The 17,507-nt window shown below is 50.5% G+C and overlaps 4 protein-coding genes across 4 annotated transcripts; 2 read left to right on the top strand and 2 right to left on the bottom strand.

Moving 5' to 3' along the window:
* Positions 1-765: 765 nt before the first annotated feature.
* BDR25DRAFT_307971 (uncharacterized protein) lies at positions 766-2,373 on the top strand. The gene is made up of 5 exons (XM_033690939.1): positions 766-873; positions 921-953; positions 1,010-1,090; positions 1,137-1,983; positions 2,105-2,373. The coding sequence occupies exons 1-5, from the start codon at positions 821-823 to the stop codon at positions 2,246-2,248; spliced, it is 1,158 nt and encodes a 385-aa protein (XP_033539910.1). The 5' UTR covers positions 766-820; the 3' UTR covers positions 2,249-2,373.
* A 398-nt stretch (positions 2,374-2,771) lies between these two features.
* BDR25DRAFT_320258 (uncharacterized protein) lies at positions 2,772-4,373 on the top strand (the record flags this gene model as incomplete). Its single annotated transcript, XM_033691888.1, has 3 exons — positions 2,772-2,838; positions 2,895-3,074; positions 3,130-4,373. The coding sequence occupies 3 exons, from the start codon at positions 2,772-2,774 to the stop codon at positions 4,371-4,373; spliced, it is 1,491 nt and encodes a 496-aa protein (XP_033539909.1).
* Positions 4,374-8,262: 3,889 nt separating this feature from the next.
* On the bottom strand, positions 8,263-12,562 carry BDR25DRAFT_273677 (multidrug efflux transporter AcrB transmembrane domain-containing protein). Its single transcript, XM_033687365.1, has 2 exons — positions 8,671-12,562; positions 8,263-8,546 (listed from the first exon to the last, which is right to left on the bottom strand). Exons 1-2 carry the CDS (start codon positions 12,286-12,288, stop codon positions 8,331-8,333), a joined length of 3,834 nt encoding a protein of 1,277 aa, XP_033539908.1. The 5' UTR covers positions 12,289-12,562; the 3' UTR covers positions 8,263-8,330.
* A 281-nt stretch (positions 12,563-12,843) lies between these two features.
* BDR25DRAFT_298600 (ARM repeat-containing protein) lies at positions 12,844-16,704 on the bottom strand. The gene is made up of 4 exons (XM_033689084.1): positions 16,545-16,704; positions 14,188-16,495; positions 13,270-14,012; positions 12,844-13,221 (listed from the first exon to the last, which is right to left on the bottom strand). Exons 1-4 carry the CDS (start codon positions 16,588-16,590, stop codon positions 13,079-13,081), a joined length of 3,240 nt encoding a protein of 1,079 aa, XP_033539907.1. The 5' UTR covers positions 16,591-16,704; the 3' UTR covers positions 12,844-13,078.
* Positions 16,705-17,507: the final 803 nt, after the last annotated feature.

Below are 17,507 nucleotides of genomic sequence, written 5' to 3'. Positions count from 1 at the left end.
TGCCGAGCCGAGTTGATCCAAGGTTATAGTGAGGTTATCTCACGAAGAGGCCCTCGATAAGCAAGTTAGGTTCAAACAAACCTGAGAGGTATTAGAAACAGCTAGGCGGCAAGTTGAAACCCTTCGTCACCCGGGCTTCTGCTGCGAAGGAGAGACTGGAGAGTGCTGGAGGGTATGACATGCCAAGACCCAGACACCCCATCTCCAATCCTTATCTTAGAGTATACCCGCTTGCTGCGGCTATATCAGCAGCTTGGTGCTTCATGGCTAACGACGGTAGAGTTAAACGAAGATGCATTCTGTAACACTTGCGATGACGACGATTTCGACCCCGAGCGTCTGTTAGTGGACCGAATGGAACAGATCTGCACCTCGAGTGTCTTCGTAAATTTTCACCTGAGTCTATCCAAGTCAGAGAATTTGCGACTAACTTATGATGTCGTGTAGGGTGTGTAGGACCCTACGCAGTGAGTTAACTCCTCACAGTATATATCCTTAGAATGAACCCATAGACTATTTTCCTGCTGGCATGCTATGGAGGTACGAGACGTATTGTGCTCAGCTGCATTGACATTTGAAACAAGTGTCAATGGAATTCTTAGACGTTGATGAAATAGAAAAATGACAATTGAATTTGGTTCAGCGAACCAGGCTTCTGACACGTGCCTGTTAGACTGATTCCCAGGATCTATTTCCGGAAGTGGCCCGAGCGCTACATCAAGTTTGGCGCTAGCGTCGATTTGCCCTTGAACAACGCTCATCCTTCCAGCCATTATCGTCCGCATCGAGCATCCTCACAGCAACCGTATAATAGCTTGTCATGCGTACTGAACAATTCCATCATGCTGAAAGCTCACGCAGGCGTCTTGAGGAGTATGCAGTGCAACTCACACATCCAACATGGGCTGAACTGTCTGTAGGCTGCAGAGCAGGCTGCGCTGCATCAACGAGCAGTGAGTTTTGACGGCCTTTACATCTTTAGGATTCATAGCTTCTAATATGGCGAAAGAAAGCTCCAAATTGAACGCCAGCGAGAAAAGCTTCGCCAAGATGCGTTGCGTCTCTTGAAAGAATACAAGCCGATAGAGGAGTATGCCATCACAATCTTTCATATTCGATATACTAATCATCTGAAGGGAGTTGCTCACAGAAGCTGATACGTACTCAAAGGCCTGGGGATGTTGCTTTGGTGAACAGCTGTACAAACTTCTACCACGAGAGTTGCGCGACATCATCTACGAAGAACTTGTCGTGTCACCCGAGCCCGTCGATATCAAGAGCGTCACGGACGTCGACCCTTGGGGCGGCTGGGGAAGCTGGAGCGATGATCCTATTCCATTGAATTACGTGGACCGCGTCGCTGATATCAGGAAATCCCACCAGCGGCTTGTTTCCCCTGCCTATCTTGGTATTGCCGTTGCTAGTGAAATTACGGAGGCTTTCTACAAAAGAAATGTATTCAGCATAAGCGATTCAGCAGACATAGAAAACTTTCTTACCCTAGATATCTTCCAGATGGACAATGTACCAGGCGACTTGATTCGGAAGCTGAAGGTCTCGCTTCCGGATTTGACGATCGTAAGCGACTGGAACTGGGATGGTTCGGGATTCGGCGAAGGTCCTGCTCAAAGTTCAAACGACACCACCCAAGACACGTATGGGGCAAAGCTTAACAAGAGTGCAGCTCTCCAGAAACTGTCTCTGGTCAAGAATAAGAACAGTTGCGAAATCGAGTTCGTCGTCTGCACAGGTGTTCGGTATGTCCTCCACCCATTCCTTGCCAATCTTGGAGATTTGGTCTACGGACTCCGCGACCGCGGCTTCAAGATCCGCGTATCGCAACAACCGAGGAGAATGAAGAAGAAGAAGAAGAAGCACGCGACTGGGCAAAAGATTTACGCTTCGCCCGGCAAGGATTGGACTCATCTTTTTGACATATCGAAGGAGGAGTGGAAAGAGAAAGCTAAATCAAAAACTCTGTTCGTAAGTGGAACTCTCTAATATTTCTGGTGAAGGTCTTCAGGGGGAGGGGTGCTGACGGGTCAGGATGCCTTCCCCCCTGAGCCACAGCCTTGGGTAGACTGGTGGTGGTAACAGCGCGCAGGGTTATGTCGTCAATTTGAAGCCGCCAATTCTAGACTTTGATAATGTGATCGTTGAGGAGAACAAGATCACATTGGTGAAAACTTCGGGCGACCTCGATTTGGGCTGGGAGGACTATATTGTTGCTGAGAGCGAGACTTTCTGAAAGCTTGATGAGCAGTTGGAGCACGAAATTTCATTCCTTCGCGTTTGTTCTCTTAATTTTGTATACTCACAATTACTCTCAATGTTTGGGTACATCAGTCCTTCGTCTCCCCCGTATCATTGTTCTTCGCCAAAGTCTCTTGTAGTTCAAGTGGTGACTCCATTTATATCAGCATTTCTTTCACTACCATTGCCGATTCCTGCTGCCCCGCTAGTATGATAATCTCCGGTGAGTAGCAGATATCAGTCACCACACCCGGGTGATGCTTTTGGCCACAACAGCCTAGAGGTGACGCTAGCCTCGCCCTCCATCGCTGGGTCTTGGCACTTGTTTCTCTAAGTAACAGAATCCAAATCCTCATTTATAGCCCCCGCTGCTTCCAAATCAACCCACTTCGCCACATCACCCTCTCGCCCCGTCTTTATCGACAACCCACTTACGCCTATCTGCACCTAACTTGACATCCTGCAACATCAACCAACTGTTTCTATGCAAATCAATTATATAGCCTATCCTAACTAACATGACTTCCAAGAAGATCGCCGGACCCGTAAAAGCTGCTACAAAGGCCGCCATATCGCAAGTTAAAGGTACACCCTACAAAATCAACCCAGTATCCAGGTCGCTCACGAATCTTTCAATATAGACTCGAAGCAAGGCGATGCAGCTACGTCATTCCAATTCAGCCTCACTTCACTCGACCACCAGGCTACCAAGTTCAAAGCGGCACGCTCTCGTGAGAACAAGAAGACCAAGGATACCCAGGATAGGGATATCGATTGTAGAGCCCAGGAGAGGGACTTCCGTAAACCGAAGGTCACTCAAGGTACGCCACTGTGTCGGATCTAAGGAAACAGAATCTCTAACAAATTCTGCTCTAGAACTCGCTACTTCATATCAGGTGGCAGTTCGGAACTCATCTAAGGATGGACCAGATGGCCTGCACCACCCTGGTTGGCTTCCATCGAAGAGCAGGTCCCGTCGGCATATGGTTCGAAAGGTCTCTTCTAAAATACAAGCTCTCTCCACTGCGCACGCTGGTGTAAGAGCCGGGCCGGGTAATGATCCCACCGATCAGGACATAATCTTGTTGGCCTCAGACACCGTCGGTAGTATCACCCAGGACAAGCCCACACAAGGTATCCTTGAGGTATCAAAGCCGGCAGAGTTGGCTGAGGATCTATCCCAACACCACACTTCCCCCCTTTTCTCAGCTACTCCAATTCATCACATCGTGGAACTACTCCTCGACCCAATGGGGGCTCGAAACCTTCCTCGCTTCGGCACTGGGCTTGGGAGGAGGTATTCTGTGAACGATGTGGATCGCAGGGAGGCAGAGCTGCTGCTATTTCCCAAAGACTTTGCTCTTGACACGTGGGGTTCTGGATTAGGGGAATCAGCATTCGCTGACGGCTCTGCGTCCACGTACACAGTGTCTACCTCCTCACCCCTACCTCCTCCATGCGATGCTGCAAAGGGTGAGTCATATGCAACTGAGCCGCATTTGGAAGTAGAGGATTTGCACCCGCTTGGCCCTTCCTTGTATCTTCACAATACCGCCATGGATCCTACGGACCAGTACAGCAAGGGCCAGGCCGTTGAAATGTCCGATCCTATTGATTGCATTCTCAAGTCTCTGCAAAGTACCGGTTATTACGTTGCCAGCCAGGTCGATTGCGGTTTAGAATTTGACAAAGTGCCGACTTCCATGACTGATCCGGCGATTGTTTACAGCCAGCCCTCTGCAACGGAGACATTGGCGGCCGGTTCTAGGAATAGGGCTGCAGCTCCAGTTCTGCTCAGGGATCCGGGGATTGTCTCCTGTAATTCCACAATGACGAAGTCACAGAAAGAACTAACAGGAAAGGAGCAGTATAGGACCAGCCGGCCTAGCGAGACCGAATTCGAATTGTTTCTTCGTGACAAGGTTTCTGCGTCTCTCACCGGATCTCTCACCATCGACGGCGAAGTCTCAGCAGCCCACGGTAGCATCTGCGGCAATACTACGTGTAGCACTACGCAATTCGAACTCGTTATCCACGATAGATTAACCCAATGCCTCGCACCATCACGGTCTGCCAAGGTCGAGACCCTAGCGCAAGAGAGTAATTTCCTTCATGCATAGGCGAAGCGATCTACAGATATGTGTGCGTTCGTTCGTAGCGGAGTCGAAGCTCCAATCTTCAATTCGAAAACCCAAGCCCAAGACTTCCTGGACCTTCTACCTTTGCTTGTCTACCGTGACAGTGGATCGGGTTCAGCCTCATCACGCTCAATTACCCCCGAGGAGCATAAGAGGATTATTTCATGCACTCCTCCTCCCTTGCTCGTAGAGTGGCACGAGCTAGACTGGCTGACTGAACTAAGTTATTTATGCTATCGTGCAGTCGGCAACTGCACCGCAAATGACTAATGATTCAAGAAATGGCAAAAAGTAGGTGCGGCTTATATCCCAGCTATGCTAGCAGGATTTTTATCTAAGGAATCCATGTTTTTGGCAATTCAGTGTTGGACATCACGCTTTCAAGTATCGATCACTGCCTGTTTGGAGGATTAGGAGCATATACACCTCGTGTTTCAGCGTATTCACGGGAGTTGACAATTATGTCAGTGCTTCAGATCGTTTGTTGGTCATTTCTTCTTGTCTTGCCTTGCTCTCACTTGCTGTGATGGAAATGCATTTGGCGTTCGAACAAAATGCTGGGGGTCTTACGGCTCTCATAATACAACGAAGCGTGCATATATTTTAGGTAACAAAACATTTTTACAATCTTCCATCACAAAGCTCTTTAGGTTCCATCTTCCCCATCCCCTTATCCTCGAGACTTATTTCTTGGTTCCACCTCTCTGTCTCCATTCCTGTGTGCTCCTAGCTCTCCTTCTTCCTCATTTTCTTCTATCACTATCGGTTTAGCCTCTCTCGGCAGCTGTGAAGAACACTCCTCACCTTGGCGGGTCCGAACATACGACACCAAAATGGTCCCTGCTTCTTCATCACTGGCTCTTTTCCCTCGACTCCGGCTTTGCATCTTCAATCTAAGGTGGAGAACCGATACGGCGACGGAGGTGGCAGCGAATATTATAGCCAAGAGGTTGAAAATGAGTGCTTCCGGGGGTTGCTGGTTTGGCAGACGCGAGAAGGGGGGGAATTAGGGAAGGATGTGGAATTGGTGAAGACGACGACCATTTTGTCTTATTAAGCTAGTTGTTGGAGTTTTGCTGTTGCGGTTAACAGCTGGAAGGCCGGTGGTTGAGTATTATTTCTCTGGAGGCGGGTCCTATTGCTGGAGGTAGGTTGTTTTGTGGGAGGCAGGTCATTTCGTGTGGCGCAGGTCGTTTCGGGAGAGGCTCCCGTTGGATACTTTGTAGGGCTCTAAATGGACGAATGGCATTCTCAGCCAAATCCAATAACACATTGTAATTTGTTCATAAAACAAAGTTCCTAGCTCCGGTCTGCCTCCCACCCACCCCTACTCCCTCCCTAGCTACCGATGTTAGATCCCCTAGCTTGGGATTGAGCCTTAATTTCAAGATATATGATATCTCTTTCTCAAAGTGCTTCAAGACCGGTATCAGCAATTCTGATTTTGTTTGAAGACTATTTTTTTTATAGGAAGTGCTCCGGTATATTGGGAAGCATAACGCAAATCCTCTTTCGAAGTTGTCCCAATAAAGTTGGGTTCCTCATACATTGTGCGCCAAAATTTTGAAGCTCGGAACTAGAGGGTCTAACCCTGGAAGCTCTGGAGCTCGCTGGGAGGCAGACAGCCACATGCCTGACTTGTTAAAACCTTGGAATGACTCGGGAACTGCACGGATCTCAAACGTGGCGGGGCTGTGTACTGTCTGAGACCTGTTGGTGTTCAAAACGAAACCACAGTGGATGTACTATTGATGGTCTGCCTCTGCCAAGGCTGTGGGTTGGGAGGTTGCAGCTAATATCAGGCTTCGCCACCATAACCTTCTCCAATTCGTCGCCTTGTTCATGCAGCCACGTCATCCGTGCACCAAGGACTTGTCACTTGTAATGGAGGATTGTCTAAAGCTCATGGTCTGCCTCCCAGATTTCGCATACATAAATATCTGCCTCGGTGCACCTTTCCCTTTCCCTCCCCATCCGCCTTCCCCACAGGGGGACTTCACCCTGGGGAAGTCTCTCTCCATATGTCTCTTGAAGCATCCTTGCCTCTCCGCTTGTCTCAGCTTTAATCTACCAGTCCACTTCTCAATACCCTGCCCTCAAGGACGCCCCAGACCCGCGCTTTGTAAGCGACGTGTCCTTGGGTTGTCCCTGGGGTTCAAGCTCGACCCTTGTAGGAGCATTGCTGTCGCTCTCTTGTTATTGTTGAGGTTTCTCCTACTATCTCTCTGTCGCTAGGCTAGGCGATACTCGTATCGCCGCGGCCTCTTTTGGGTCCTCATTCCCGCTCACCTAAACACGATCCCAGGTCTACAGATAGGGAAATACGTTTCAGTTTATTATGACTCACCATTTGTTTATGAAAAAGATCTAAATCCAGTAATATTTGCGCCATTCATTCACTCCCATCAAAAGATCGTACTAGAAACGGAACTTCCACGGGAACTTTCACTAGATGGCGCCACACATTCAGAGGATCAATCGTCCTTGAATCTCTCCGAAGCTGACGAACGATATCAGCCGGACCAAGCGCCATCTGCAGATTTGCCTACCTCTTCAATACCATCCACAGACGAATCGGTGTTGCTAGAGGAGCCTAATACTCTGCCGTCAACTGCATCACCTACATCTCCCACATGCAACAACCTTCCATTCCCATGTTCGGTATGCAACGTCAACTTCAGTAAGGAGTATCAACGCAAGTTAGTAAACCATCTGCCCCTATCCGCCGCCATCCGAAATCTCCTGATACATGCTCCTCAATTTAGCAAGATCTTGACTGATGAAATAAACCTTAGGAAGCATTTCGACCGACGCCACAACCGAAGATTCACATGCGAAGTAGCTGGCTGCAATCAACGCCCATTCGGACTGAAGACTGACCTGGAACGGCATGTACAAGCCCGCCATGCAAAGACAAAGACGTTATTATGTCCGTTTGGAAGATGCGAGAAAACATTCACGAGGAAAGACAACCTTCTACGACATCTAAAGAGGAAGCATCGAGAACCAGGCCGTGACGAGAGTCCTGAGAATCTCGGAGCGAGATACCGGGTGTGACGCTTTATTGGATGCTTCCCATGCACCGAATTCATAATGCATACTTTAATTCCCTCCAACCGTTCTTCTCATCCCTCTATCTTCTACCCCAAGCTAATATAAAGATGCAACGCATTACCTCAAAGCCTCTCAGGTCTTCATACAGGAGCACTATGTCAAACCCCCATCACACAACTTCTCTCGTGAATTCCTCTATAAACTTCCTTCCATTTTGTAACGTTTCTTTCTAGCTATGCTGCATGGTGTGGATCCTTTGCACTATGTCTTCCACCGCTGGTCTTTTTAGGAAGTAGCGTCTTCCATCCCCTAGGTTTGAAGTAACATCCTATACCAAATATAGAGGGAGCAAGTTTTCATTTGCTTACACACTCACTTTGTCATCTGAAAGGCAGTACACTGAGCCTGCTGTTTAGAAAAGAGGATCCTTGGTATAGGGCTACCCTACAGTTAAGTTGCTATAGTTCACAATCTTTACTGTCGCTCAAGCTCGCTAGGGTAATACTCGCGATAAAGCAAAATTAAGGTAGGCTTATAGCCTCAACAACCTCAACCTCAACTTTTGGAGAAATTAAGACAGGAGTGGCAGGACAGGAATTATATTGTAGGAAGGAGTCTGGAAATGTTTCTCAGATCAAGCCTCTTAGCGCCGAGATTAGCAGAATTAGAAAACGAAGGACAAAACCACATCCAACAGGAGAAGAAGTAACCTAAAAGAAGCACGGGTTTCAGGAGGTGAAACCAAGACGAGGAAGCTGCGCACACATGAGAAACAAGCAGTGTTTACACGACATTCAGAACAATGATGTAACATTCTATGCCGAGTTGCTATACTTATACTAATACAGTCCCAATCCCTCTCCCCCTTTCTCCAACAAACCCCTACTAATCATCACTATCATACTCCTCCTCATCATCCCCACCCAACAGTGCTGGATACTGCCTACTCCTCAGATCCTGCTCCAACCCACCCTCACTCTCCGGATCCACATACCCTCTCCCACCTACAAGGCTGAGCAGGACCGGGAGCAAGATCAGGGAGTGCGTGGACGCCCAGATGACGAGCGAGAGCCAGACGCGGAAGTAGTATATTTCGAATATCTGGGTCAGAGATGTCAGCATAGGCCCTTATAAATAACGACTAGAAGGATCCCCAGAGGGAATGAAGCGAATGAAGGGGGGGGGAGATTGAGTAGAGAAGGGACGAATAGACAGGATAACATACCTTACTCCTCGTAAACGCCAACACACCCACCCCAAGTACCTTCGTAACCATAATCCCACTGACTACACTCGCCGCCACATTCACCATACTCGCCCAACTCCTCGCATCCCTACCGCGAAACCTTTGTCTCGGCGCCTTTTCCATCGTCACCCTGCTCGGAAAAGTATATGCACGTGCTATATGGGCCGTAAATTCCACACTAATACCCACGCAGATAATCAAATTAACAAGCGTGAGAGCATTGAGTGAGACACCGAGTATCGCCATGGAACCGATGATTGCGGAAACTGTCATAGCGACAACGAGGGTCACGACGAGCGCTGTTTGTAGCGAGCCGAGAAGGATTGTTGTTACGACGAGCGTGGCAGCAAGGGCGGAGCCGATGAGCGCAGCTGCAAGACGCACAATAGTTGTGTATTGATCGAAGAAGACGTAGAATTTGGAGTACGGGAAGACTTCCGTTCCAACATCTTTAGATATCTCGTTGGCGATGCGACGAGCGGCTTTGTAGGCGGAGATAAAGTCTTTCTGGGAGCGGAGCGGGGTGTGGGAGGTTCGGAAATGAGATGCTGGGATTGTGAGATGTGTTTCGTCGAGGACGATGGCGTTAGAATATGCGGCGGCGCCGCCTAAAGGACAGTCTTCTGTCGTTGGCGCTTCAATCCATCGAGTTAGATATTGGAAGAATTCTTGGCCTTCGGGCATGCCGGAGAGTGTGAAGTTCCACGGTGGATCGCGGTTTGCAAAACATGGCGCACCGTGCTCATCTACGCAGCATTTGGTGTTTTCTGGGTTGAGCCAGTAGAAGAAGTCATCAAGCCAATTTGCTGCGGAAGTTGCGATGTATGATATCTCAGGTCGCTTCCGTTCCATCTCGACAATGTTCGCTAGAGAATCCTGACGGCATGTTGCGAAACGTCCACATAGTTCTTGCTGCGCTTCTCTTCGGGTGACGTTCAGCTCCTTGGTGACGAAATACACTGGAGGTCCAGCATCGAAGTAATCGTAAAGATCGTTAAAGTACGGAATTAGATACGAGTCACTGGGTATTGCAACCCTTTGATCCAGACCAAGCTCAACCTTCGGGAACAGTGCAAGGCCAGCAGTGAAGATTCCAAAGAAGACTGCAATAATGCCGACCTTGGCTTTCTTACCCAGTATAGCTGGGGCGTACGTCTTGCGGATGAACCGCTGCAATCCACCCTCTTCACCAGCACCGTGGCCCATGCCGCCGTTCAGGTAGCTTGAATCCGCTCGTCGAACTCTAACGCATGGGAAACAGTCTGCTCGGTTGTTCTCAACACGGTATTGATTGAGAGCGAGAACAGCAACGAACATCGTGACTTGGAGGATAGCGTTGATGAAGACAGCTCCGGCGGCATATGCAGCAAAGTTCCGGACCGCAGGCATACCGACGGCGCATCCCAGAGCAAAAGCTACGGTTTCAGTGGTGGCGGAGAGAAGGATTGATGGACCCATGCGCCCAAGCGCTCGAGCGACACGCTCTGGAATGGAACCTTCGGGGTGACTGATATTGACTCGCTCGAACTCATGGACAATGAGGAAGATATTGTCGACGCCGACAGCCAACACCAGGAACGGAATGACTTCGGCAATGATGAGAGTGACTTTGACGCCGGCAGCCGAGAAGAGCCCAACAGAAGCAGAGACGGACATGAGCACGATCAGAATACCGGCTACGCCGAGCATGAATTTCGACTGTACGAGCGCATTCGCCGGGTTACGAAGAATCGACCGAGTTGTGAGGGTGGTAGAGCCGAGCGAGAGCGATGCGTAAAGGAACATGATCACGTAGCTCACCACGACAATTTTTGCGTCGGTGTTGGTGCTCTTATTCAACTCCTGCTCAAGGCTTTCTTCTGTGTTGAAACTCAATCTCAGCCCGCGTTCTTGGGCCTCGTCTTGCACGACAAGTAAGTAATTCTTCAAGCTTTCTTCCCAGGCCATAGCGCGCCCAAACTCCGGTGTGCCCTCCGGGTGGTTGTTGACGACCCATGTAATGATGAGGGCTTCAGCGTCGAGGACGCTCTTGTTTACACCGCCAAAGAGAAGACTCGGATCCAGCGGTTGCTGGAAAGTTGGCAGACATGAAGAAGGGTTATCGACACAATCTACAAGATCATCTTTCCAGCCGTGGGGATCGACACGGCTAAAGTCTCCTTCGAAGTATCCGGACACAGATTGAACAACGCAAGCATCTCCAACGGGTTTGAAGCAGACATCATCCAAAGTCACTCCGCCATCGAGAGACTTGAGGCGCTGTACAACGCTTTCGACATCGAACCACCACCTCAGGGTATCGTAGCTAAGGACTGGGCCGGGCTCCTTCCCCGTGTCATTGACAAGAAAAACTTGTTCGGCGCGGAAGAATGGGCCAAACTTCTCGTCAAAGAAAGTCTTTTCTTGCGCAGCGGCTGAGTCAGGAGCCACCCACAACCGAACAGGGTCCCGCTCGACCTGGAATCGTATCCAGCCCAGGCTCATCAACACGACAATCAGAATGCTAGTCATGATGGTGATAATCGGGAATCTAGCACAGACATATCCTAGCCGGCTAAAAGATCGGTCGCACCAGGTGTTGACAAAGTAGTGTTTGGTTGGCCGATCCAACATACCGACGTTGTGAACGATATCGCCTTCATCCTCATCGTCACTCGGTTCTATATCCTGTAGAAGCCGTAGTCGTTCATTCTTGTGCTTTGAGTGTCTCTGGTACGCTACATGTCCAGCTACCGCAACGCATAGCAGCCCAAGAAAGACGGAATATACGATGATTACGGCGAAGGATAGACATGGTAATAGTCCAACATAGCACTGTTTGGCCTCGGGGACGTCCAAAGGCTTGGCGCAAGATCCTCCACAGTCTAAACACGCGCATCGATACTTCTCCTCGGTGGTGTTGCAGGGGTAGACAGTCTTGTTCATTGGAACCATATCAGGGAATTCAGTCCGATTTGGTCGGGGAAAGTTCATCTGGAATGGGCTTCCCAACAGCTTCTTGTCTCCAAGAAACTTCAAAAACTGCGTGAAGTTCTTCGCACCACCACCTATGAAATCCATGGCATTCCCATTTGTGGCTCCAAACTTGACATCCTTGCAGCTACTGTAGAACTCAGAGCCATATTCGTTGGACACGAGATGATCCACCTCGGTGACGAGATCTTTGGTTCCCTTTGGCACCGTTGCCGTGACGTTGATGAATAGCGATTGATCGGGAGAGCAAGTAAATGTGCAGAATAGATTGTAGAAATTCTCTTTGCAAGCCGGACAAGCGTTAATAATAGGCGTTGCCTTGTTGAGGTTTGACTGGAGAGCATCAATCTGCTCTTCGTTGCAGCACACATCCGAATCGGACCACTTATTGCCGCATATATCGACTAATTTCTTCTTCGTTTCCTTATCTGGTTTCTCTGCTAGCCCATTATCCGGACATGGCAGGTCCGACCCGAAGAAGCCCTGCTTCCCGCAATGACCCCGTATCGCGCACCTTCCCTTCTCGTGCTTTGTTGTCAAATCGGGATCAGCGAGAGCCGAGCCAACGAGGATAGAGAGCAGGCCAGCTGTGAGGACTCTCCACCCTCTTCCTAAGCATTTCATCGTGGCCTCTCGATGCCGCCAGGCGGCACTTCGCAGGATCGGGCGATGTTGGCCCAACGCAGACGGGGATGACCGATCACTCAGTAACAGCGCACTTGTCGTGTAGATTCGAAGTCCACGCTAAAACCAGGTATTGATGAAGGACACAACTGTAAAGAGAGGAGGTGCTGCCGAAGTGCGCGCAAAGTTCATCCGATGACAAGAGGTTGTCGACGTGGCGGGCAGTTGGTGACGACTTGTTCTTAAGAGAAGAAAGGGGGGGGGGGGGTGGGTTTTTAGTGTGAAGATATCAGCAGCCTGCAAAATTTAATAAAGCAAGCAAACAGGATGGAAAGGGGTGTGTGCAACGGCTAGGCAGAAGGAGTGATGGTGTTTTGCTGTGTCGTCATGAAGATGTCGTTGCGCCACGCTCCAAGCTTCCTGGGGACCCAGGAACCGATCGAGTCAGATCGAGCATCACGAGCCGCTAATGCGCTGACTAAGCACTTCCCCACCTTCATCATCCACATAATATGGCATGTCATGCCAAAGTGAAGAGCATTCTTGAAAATACTTGGTATGAAAATAAACGGTTTTAGTCCTATGAAAAAAAAAATAGAAAAGAAAAAAAAAAGAAAGGAGTGGTCTATCTGTAAAAGGATGATCCACTCCCGGCGCCCTCAGGAGAGAAAGAAGCCAAAAAACCTTGGTATCGCCATGCATTCCCGTCCATTCATTATATCCTTCGTGCCTTCATATCATTCACCGGGTATACCAACTGAAGTCATCGCATGGTGCCCCACATAGCCGCCTACTTGTGCAAATATTTCACAAGTTCAACCAGCTGTGTCCTCGTCTCGTCCTCCAGTTGCTCCTCAGGTGGGCCGAGCACCTTCTCGAATATCGCCATCAACTGGGGTGTAAGCTGCTGAATCGTCGGCTCATTTGCTTGGTCTATAGACGTTAGTGCGTAGTTTTCGCGCAGCGGCCGTCTTTACTTACAAAGCTTAACGACCATACTGAAGATGGGCTTGTTCTCCTCATAGTCCTCCCTCAGCGGCAGGAGCTGCAGCAGACGAGGCAGAACTTCTGCAATTGGGATCTTGTCTGGATGCTTAGAGATCAGACGGCTGACACAGCCCGCAGTATTATCCAGCAGACGCGCCTGATCTTGGGCATCGATAAGAGGCTCCAGCTTCGAGAAGATGGTAGGGTACGACTTGAGAATCTCAGTCTCATTCGCCGACTTCTCGCACAACAGCCCGACCCCGTACACGGCATTCGACTTCGTCTCGGGATCTTCATCCGACAAACGGTGAAGAAGGAGCTTCAGCAGGGTAGTCGTATATGGTGTGCATGCATCGGCCATGTTGCCAACGCACTCAGCGATAGTTCCGACAGCCGCGCTTCGTTCAGTTGGCTCCTGGCTGCTGGCATACTTCATTACGGGCTTTTCGAAGATCTTCCAGAGTTCACCGAAGCTAGGCCCGAGTGCCACCGACAGGCACGTGATGACCTCCATGGCAGTCTCAATAACTAACCAATCATACTCTGACGATTCCTCGAGGATGTCTTCGTCACCCTCGTCGCCCAAGTCTTGCTGACATGGGTGTCGTTTAGAGATGATAGAGAGCAGTTGCTGTGCCATGTCGGGGACAGCAGTGCCATCTTGCGTCATCAAGACAGCTGGTCCACAGAGCTTGAGCGTTGCAGCGACATCGCGGTTGATGTCGGTAACGGTACCCCTAAGACCCCATTAATGACTGAGTCTATCGAGGAAGGTGGTGAAGAGACAAATGACAAAGAACTCAGAAGTAGATCGCTTTCGCCTCATATCGCACTTTGGCGTCAGAGTGAGCTGGGATAACGAAGTTGGTTCATCCTTGTAGCAAGCAAAGATAAGAAAGACGTTTCACATACCGATCCATTTCATCCTGCCACACAGACATGGTAGCAGTCATGACCACATTTCCAAGCTTCTTCAAATCGTCCGAGGGCTCAACCGCAAGAGGAAGTCCAGGCTTCCACTTGGCCATGCCATCGCCTTCAGCCATGCCCCAAAGGCATGCATAGGTTCGCCAAAGGGTTCCAATAGCACCTTTACGAATACCTTCATACGAGTGCTCCACTAGTTCCAGGAGCTTCTTGATGGTGTTCTCCAGGTATGGCAGATATTCTCGACGGGTATGTGTGATGATATCTCCGAAGACTTCAGCAGCAATCTCCTTCTCCATTGCAACAGCGGTGACACCGGCAATATCATCCCAGTCGTCATCATTGCCCATAGCAGCTTCGTTCAGATCGCTGTCATCGTCATCGGTGGCGGCAGCGACTTTTATCTTCCGGCCTTGGAGAACCACCTCCGATCCAACAAGATCTTTGGCCTCCTCGCCCAGCTGGACCTCCAACTCGGTTTCATCCTGGTCAAGGCATTCTACAAGACCCTTCACGGCGCCCGCGAGATATGGAGAGAATTTTTCTTCGTAAACCTTAGCCATAGTGCTCCAGAGGATATAGCTCGTCTCGCGCAGACGTGGGTGGTCGAGGTGGAGAGCTTCTTCTGATGCTTCCATGAGCGGGCGAACGTATGGCTCAAATGGTTCAGCGCCAACCGCCGAAGCGATTTTCCCCATGGAGTCACACACCACACCACGAAGATCAAGGTCGTCTTGGCTCTCTTTGATTGTCACATATTGCGCCAGAGATTGCATCGTTTGCTCGAAGAATGGCAGGAAGGCTTTTTCCGCGGCGGAAGCAATCGATCCGACAGCACCAATGGCTGCCCCTTTGCATTTGAAATCTTCATGGTGGAACAGCTTGCTGAAGCGCGGAATCAGCTCCGGGACGTATTTCGCGGCGTCTTCCGGGTCCAGTCCTTCAATTAAGGAATCAATAGCGTGACAGCTACCTCGGATAATCTGAAGGTTCCGCTCATCATTCTGTGCCTGTAAGTTGTTCGCAGCGAGGTCAAAATTCTTGATCATGGCCGGAATCAATCGTCCGTGTTCCTTGCCAACATCCTCGGCCAGGTCATCTGCCAACCGGGCGATACCATTTAGTGCGGCTGCACGAACCTTGAGTTCTGGGTCTTCTAGGAGATGCAAGACCATGGGAAGGATTTCATGAAGCTGGGTAGCGATGAAATCAGGAGCGCCCTCGACACACATTCCCAGCGCGAGGATTCCGGCCTGGCGATAGTCCGGGTTCGGGTTGTTGAAATAGGGACCGAGCGCCTTCAGGAGGGGAATCACGACTTGGCTTGGTGGCAGACTTGAGGCAAGAATGTCGAGCAGTCCCAAGGCCGACCTGGCGGGAGTGACGTCCTCGTCGTCACTTGACAGATCGCCAAGCTCAGTTACAATTTGCAGAGACTTAAGGGTGAGATCCTCGCCAATCCTAAGACCCTGCACCTTCAGCTTCCTATATCGAACACACTGCATTAAGAAAGCGAGAGCCTGGGATCGGTAGTCATCCTCGATGTCTGTAGACGAGGCAAGCTCCATCATAAATTTGACGAGGTCGCCGAAGTGCTTCTGAAGCAGCGCAGATTCACAGCCAAGGAGGGTCTGGAAGACTTCGAATGCTTGGAGTGCGTGGTCTTCGTCCCTCTCCTGGACAGTAGATTGCAATACCTTGACCATGCCGGGGATGGCGTCCTGAAACAACTTCAATGCCTTGGGGTCTTCATCAGGCTCCAAGAGCATAGCGAGCCGACTAAGGGCAAGCATTGTATTCACTCGCACTTCAGCACTCTCCGGATCCTGGATTGTGGTGCTGAAGAGCTTGTATAGGTCGGCAATCTGGCCAGGAAACGAATCGCCAACCAATTCCAGGATTGTGAAGATGATGTATAAGCCAACTTCCCTGTGTCGGGCAGTGGCGCTTGTAGCGGCCTGCTGTAGATATCCCGGCAAGTCAGCCCACTCGCCATCTTCGAAGTCTTTAGCGGCGATTTGAGAGACGACACGGGCACCAGAATGGCGGGTAAGGGTGAAGTCCTCGTTCAGGATGGATTGAAAGAGCTGGTTGCGGAGGGCCGCCTTCTGGTCGGCCGGCAGGTGCTCCCAGTGCTTGTCGACCAACTTCCTGGCCTCGACAGCAGCCAGCTGCCGGAGCTCTGGTTTCGGGTGGCTGCAAAGAATTTGGAGGAGGGCATTAAGCGAAGCGGGGGAAGTATAATAAGTCTTGTTGAGGGTTGATGTGGCCGACTTGACGCGGTCAGTGTCCGCTGCGAAGTGTTAGGCTGAAGGACGCGAGAAAGATTTTGGGTAGCCCACGGAGTAGCAGGCTCTCGAGGAGCTGCACGAATTCCTGTTCATCCATGGCGAAGCTGTTTAGTCGTATAAGGCCTAGAAGAAACTTATACGAGTGGCAGCCGCTATGGGGAAGGAAGGAAGGAAGGAAGGAAAATGAGGTGAGGGAAAGGAGGGTTGTGTTCTGTGCAGGTCCCCGCATCGAATTTTTTGCGAAAAGTCGTCCCGCCGACCAGGGGTGGCGGCAAAACACCGGAACAAGGCAGCAGAACAAGACACCAGAACAAGCCAGGTCGACATTATTTTTGGCGGGCGCTCCTGGTGAAGTCCTAGTCGAAGACGAGGATGACTGCAAGCGGGAATTGCAACGCCTGCCGGCAAGACTCCTCTCCAAGGAGGCGATTATTGGGAACTGCCAACCCCAGCGAAGGGTTCATTGCACCTGCCAGAGCCGCTGAGAGCGCCTTCCCCCATTGTCAGGTTGAGAAGTGGCAATCCGGCGACAGCTGTGGACAGCCATGCACCCTCTTCTCAGGGAATATCGTGGATGGACTGGCGCAGGAAGGCATTCGGGTGTCCAGGCCATTGACATCTGAGCGTCCCACCCGCGAATGAGACGTCCTGGGGAGGCAGGGACGTGCCTCCGACAGCTGACTCAGGTGATGACGAAATCCAAATGGCAATGAAGAGCAATATGGCAGCATGGTGGAGACGGCAGGACACTGTAGAGGTGAAGGCAGAATGCAGTGCTGAAAGCCGCTCACCGTCACGCTGTGGTGTTTGCAAAGAGGACCGCACGGAGCGCTGATAGGCCGGGGGTGTTTGCCTTGGCGCCGCTAGTGCGTACAGCAAAAAAGCCCCAGCGACGACTTGGACGACATTCACGATCTGCCCAAACACCATCGCGCCGTAGAAACTAAGCCATCTCCAGGTCCCGACTGCTCTTCTCTCCCAACGAACAACTCAAAGATACCCCTTCCTGTCCTT

Source organism: Lindgomyces ingoldianus (genome assembly GCF_010093535.1).
Source record: "Lindgomyces ingoldianus strain ATCC 200398 unplaced genomic scaffold BDR25scaffold_63, whole genome shotgun sequence".
NCBI lineage: Eukaryota > Fungi > Ascomycota > Dothideomycetes > Pleosporales > Lindgomycetaceae > Lindgomyces > Lindgomyces ingoldianus.
Note: the sequence above shows the minus strand (reverse complement) of the source record. Positions and strands in the feature narration are given on the sequence as shown.

Coding starts and splice junctions, on each gene's coding strand:
- BDR25DRAFT_307971 (XM_033690939.1), top strand. CDS start 821: ATGCGTACTGAACAATTCCATCATGCTGAAAGCTCACGCAGGCGTCTT. Junction 874..920: donor TCACGCAGGCGTCTTGAGGA/GTATGCAGTGCA, acceptor AACTGTCTGTAG/GCTGCAGAGCAGGCTGCGCT. Junction 954..1,009: donor CTGCGCTGCATCAACGAGCA/GTGAGTTTTGAC, acceptor ATATGGCGAAAG/AAAGCTCCAAATTGAACGCC.
- BDR25DRAFT_273677 (XM_033687365.1), bottom strand. CDS start 12,288: ATGAAATGCTTAGGAAGAGGGTGGAGAGTCCTCACAGCTGGCCTGCTC. Junction 8,547..8,670: donor TGGCGTTTACGAGGAGTAAG/GTATGTTATCCT, acceptor TCTCTGACCCAG/ATATTCGAAATATACTACTT.
- BDR25DRAFT_298600 (XM_033689084.1), bottom strand. CDS start 16,590: ATGGATGAACAGGAATTCGTGCAGCTCCTCGAGAGCCTGCTACTCC. Junction 16,496..16,544: donor CCTCGAGAGCCTGCTACTCC/GTGGGCTACCCA, acceptor AACACTTCGCAG/CGGACACTGACCGCGTCAAG. Junction 14,013..14,187: donor TGGCAGGATGAAATGGATCG/GTATGTGAAACG, acceptor ATGGGGTCTTAG/GGGTACCGTTACCGACATCA.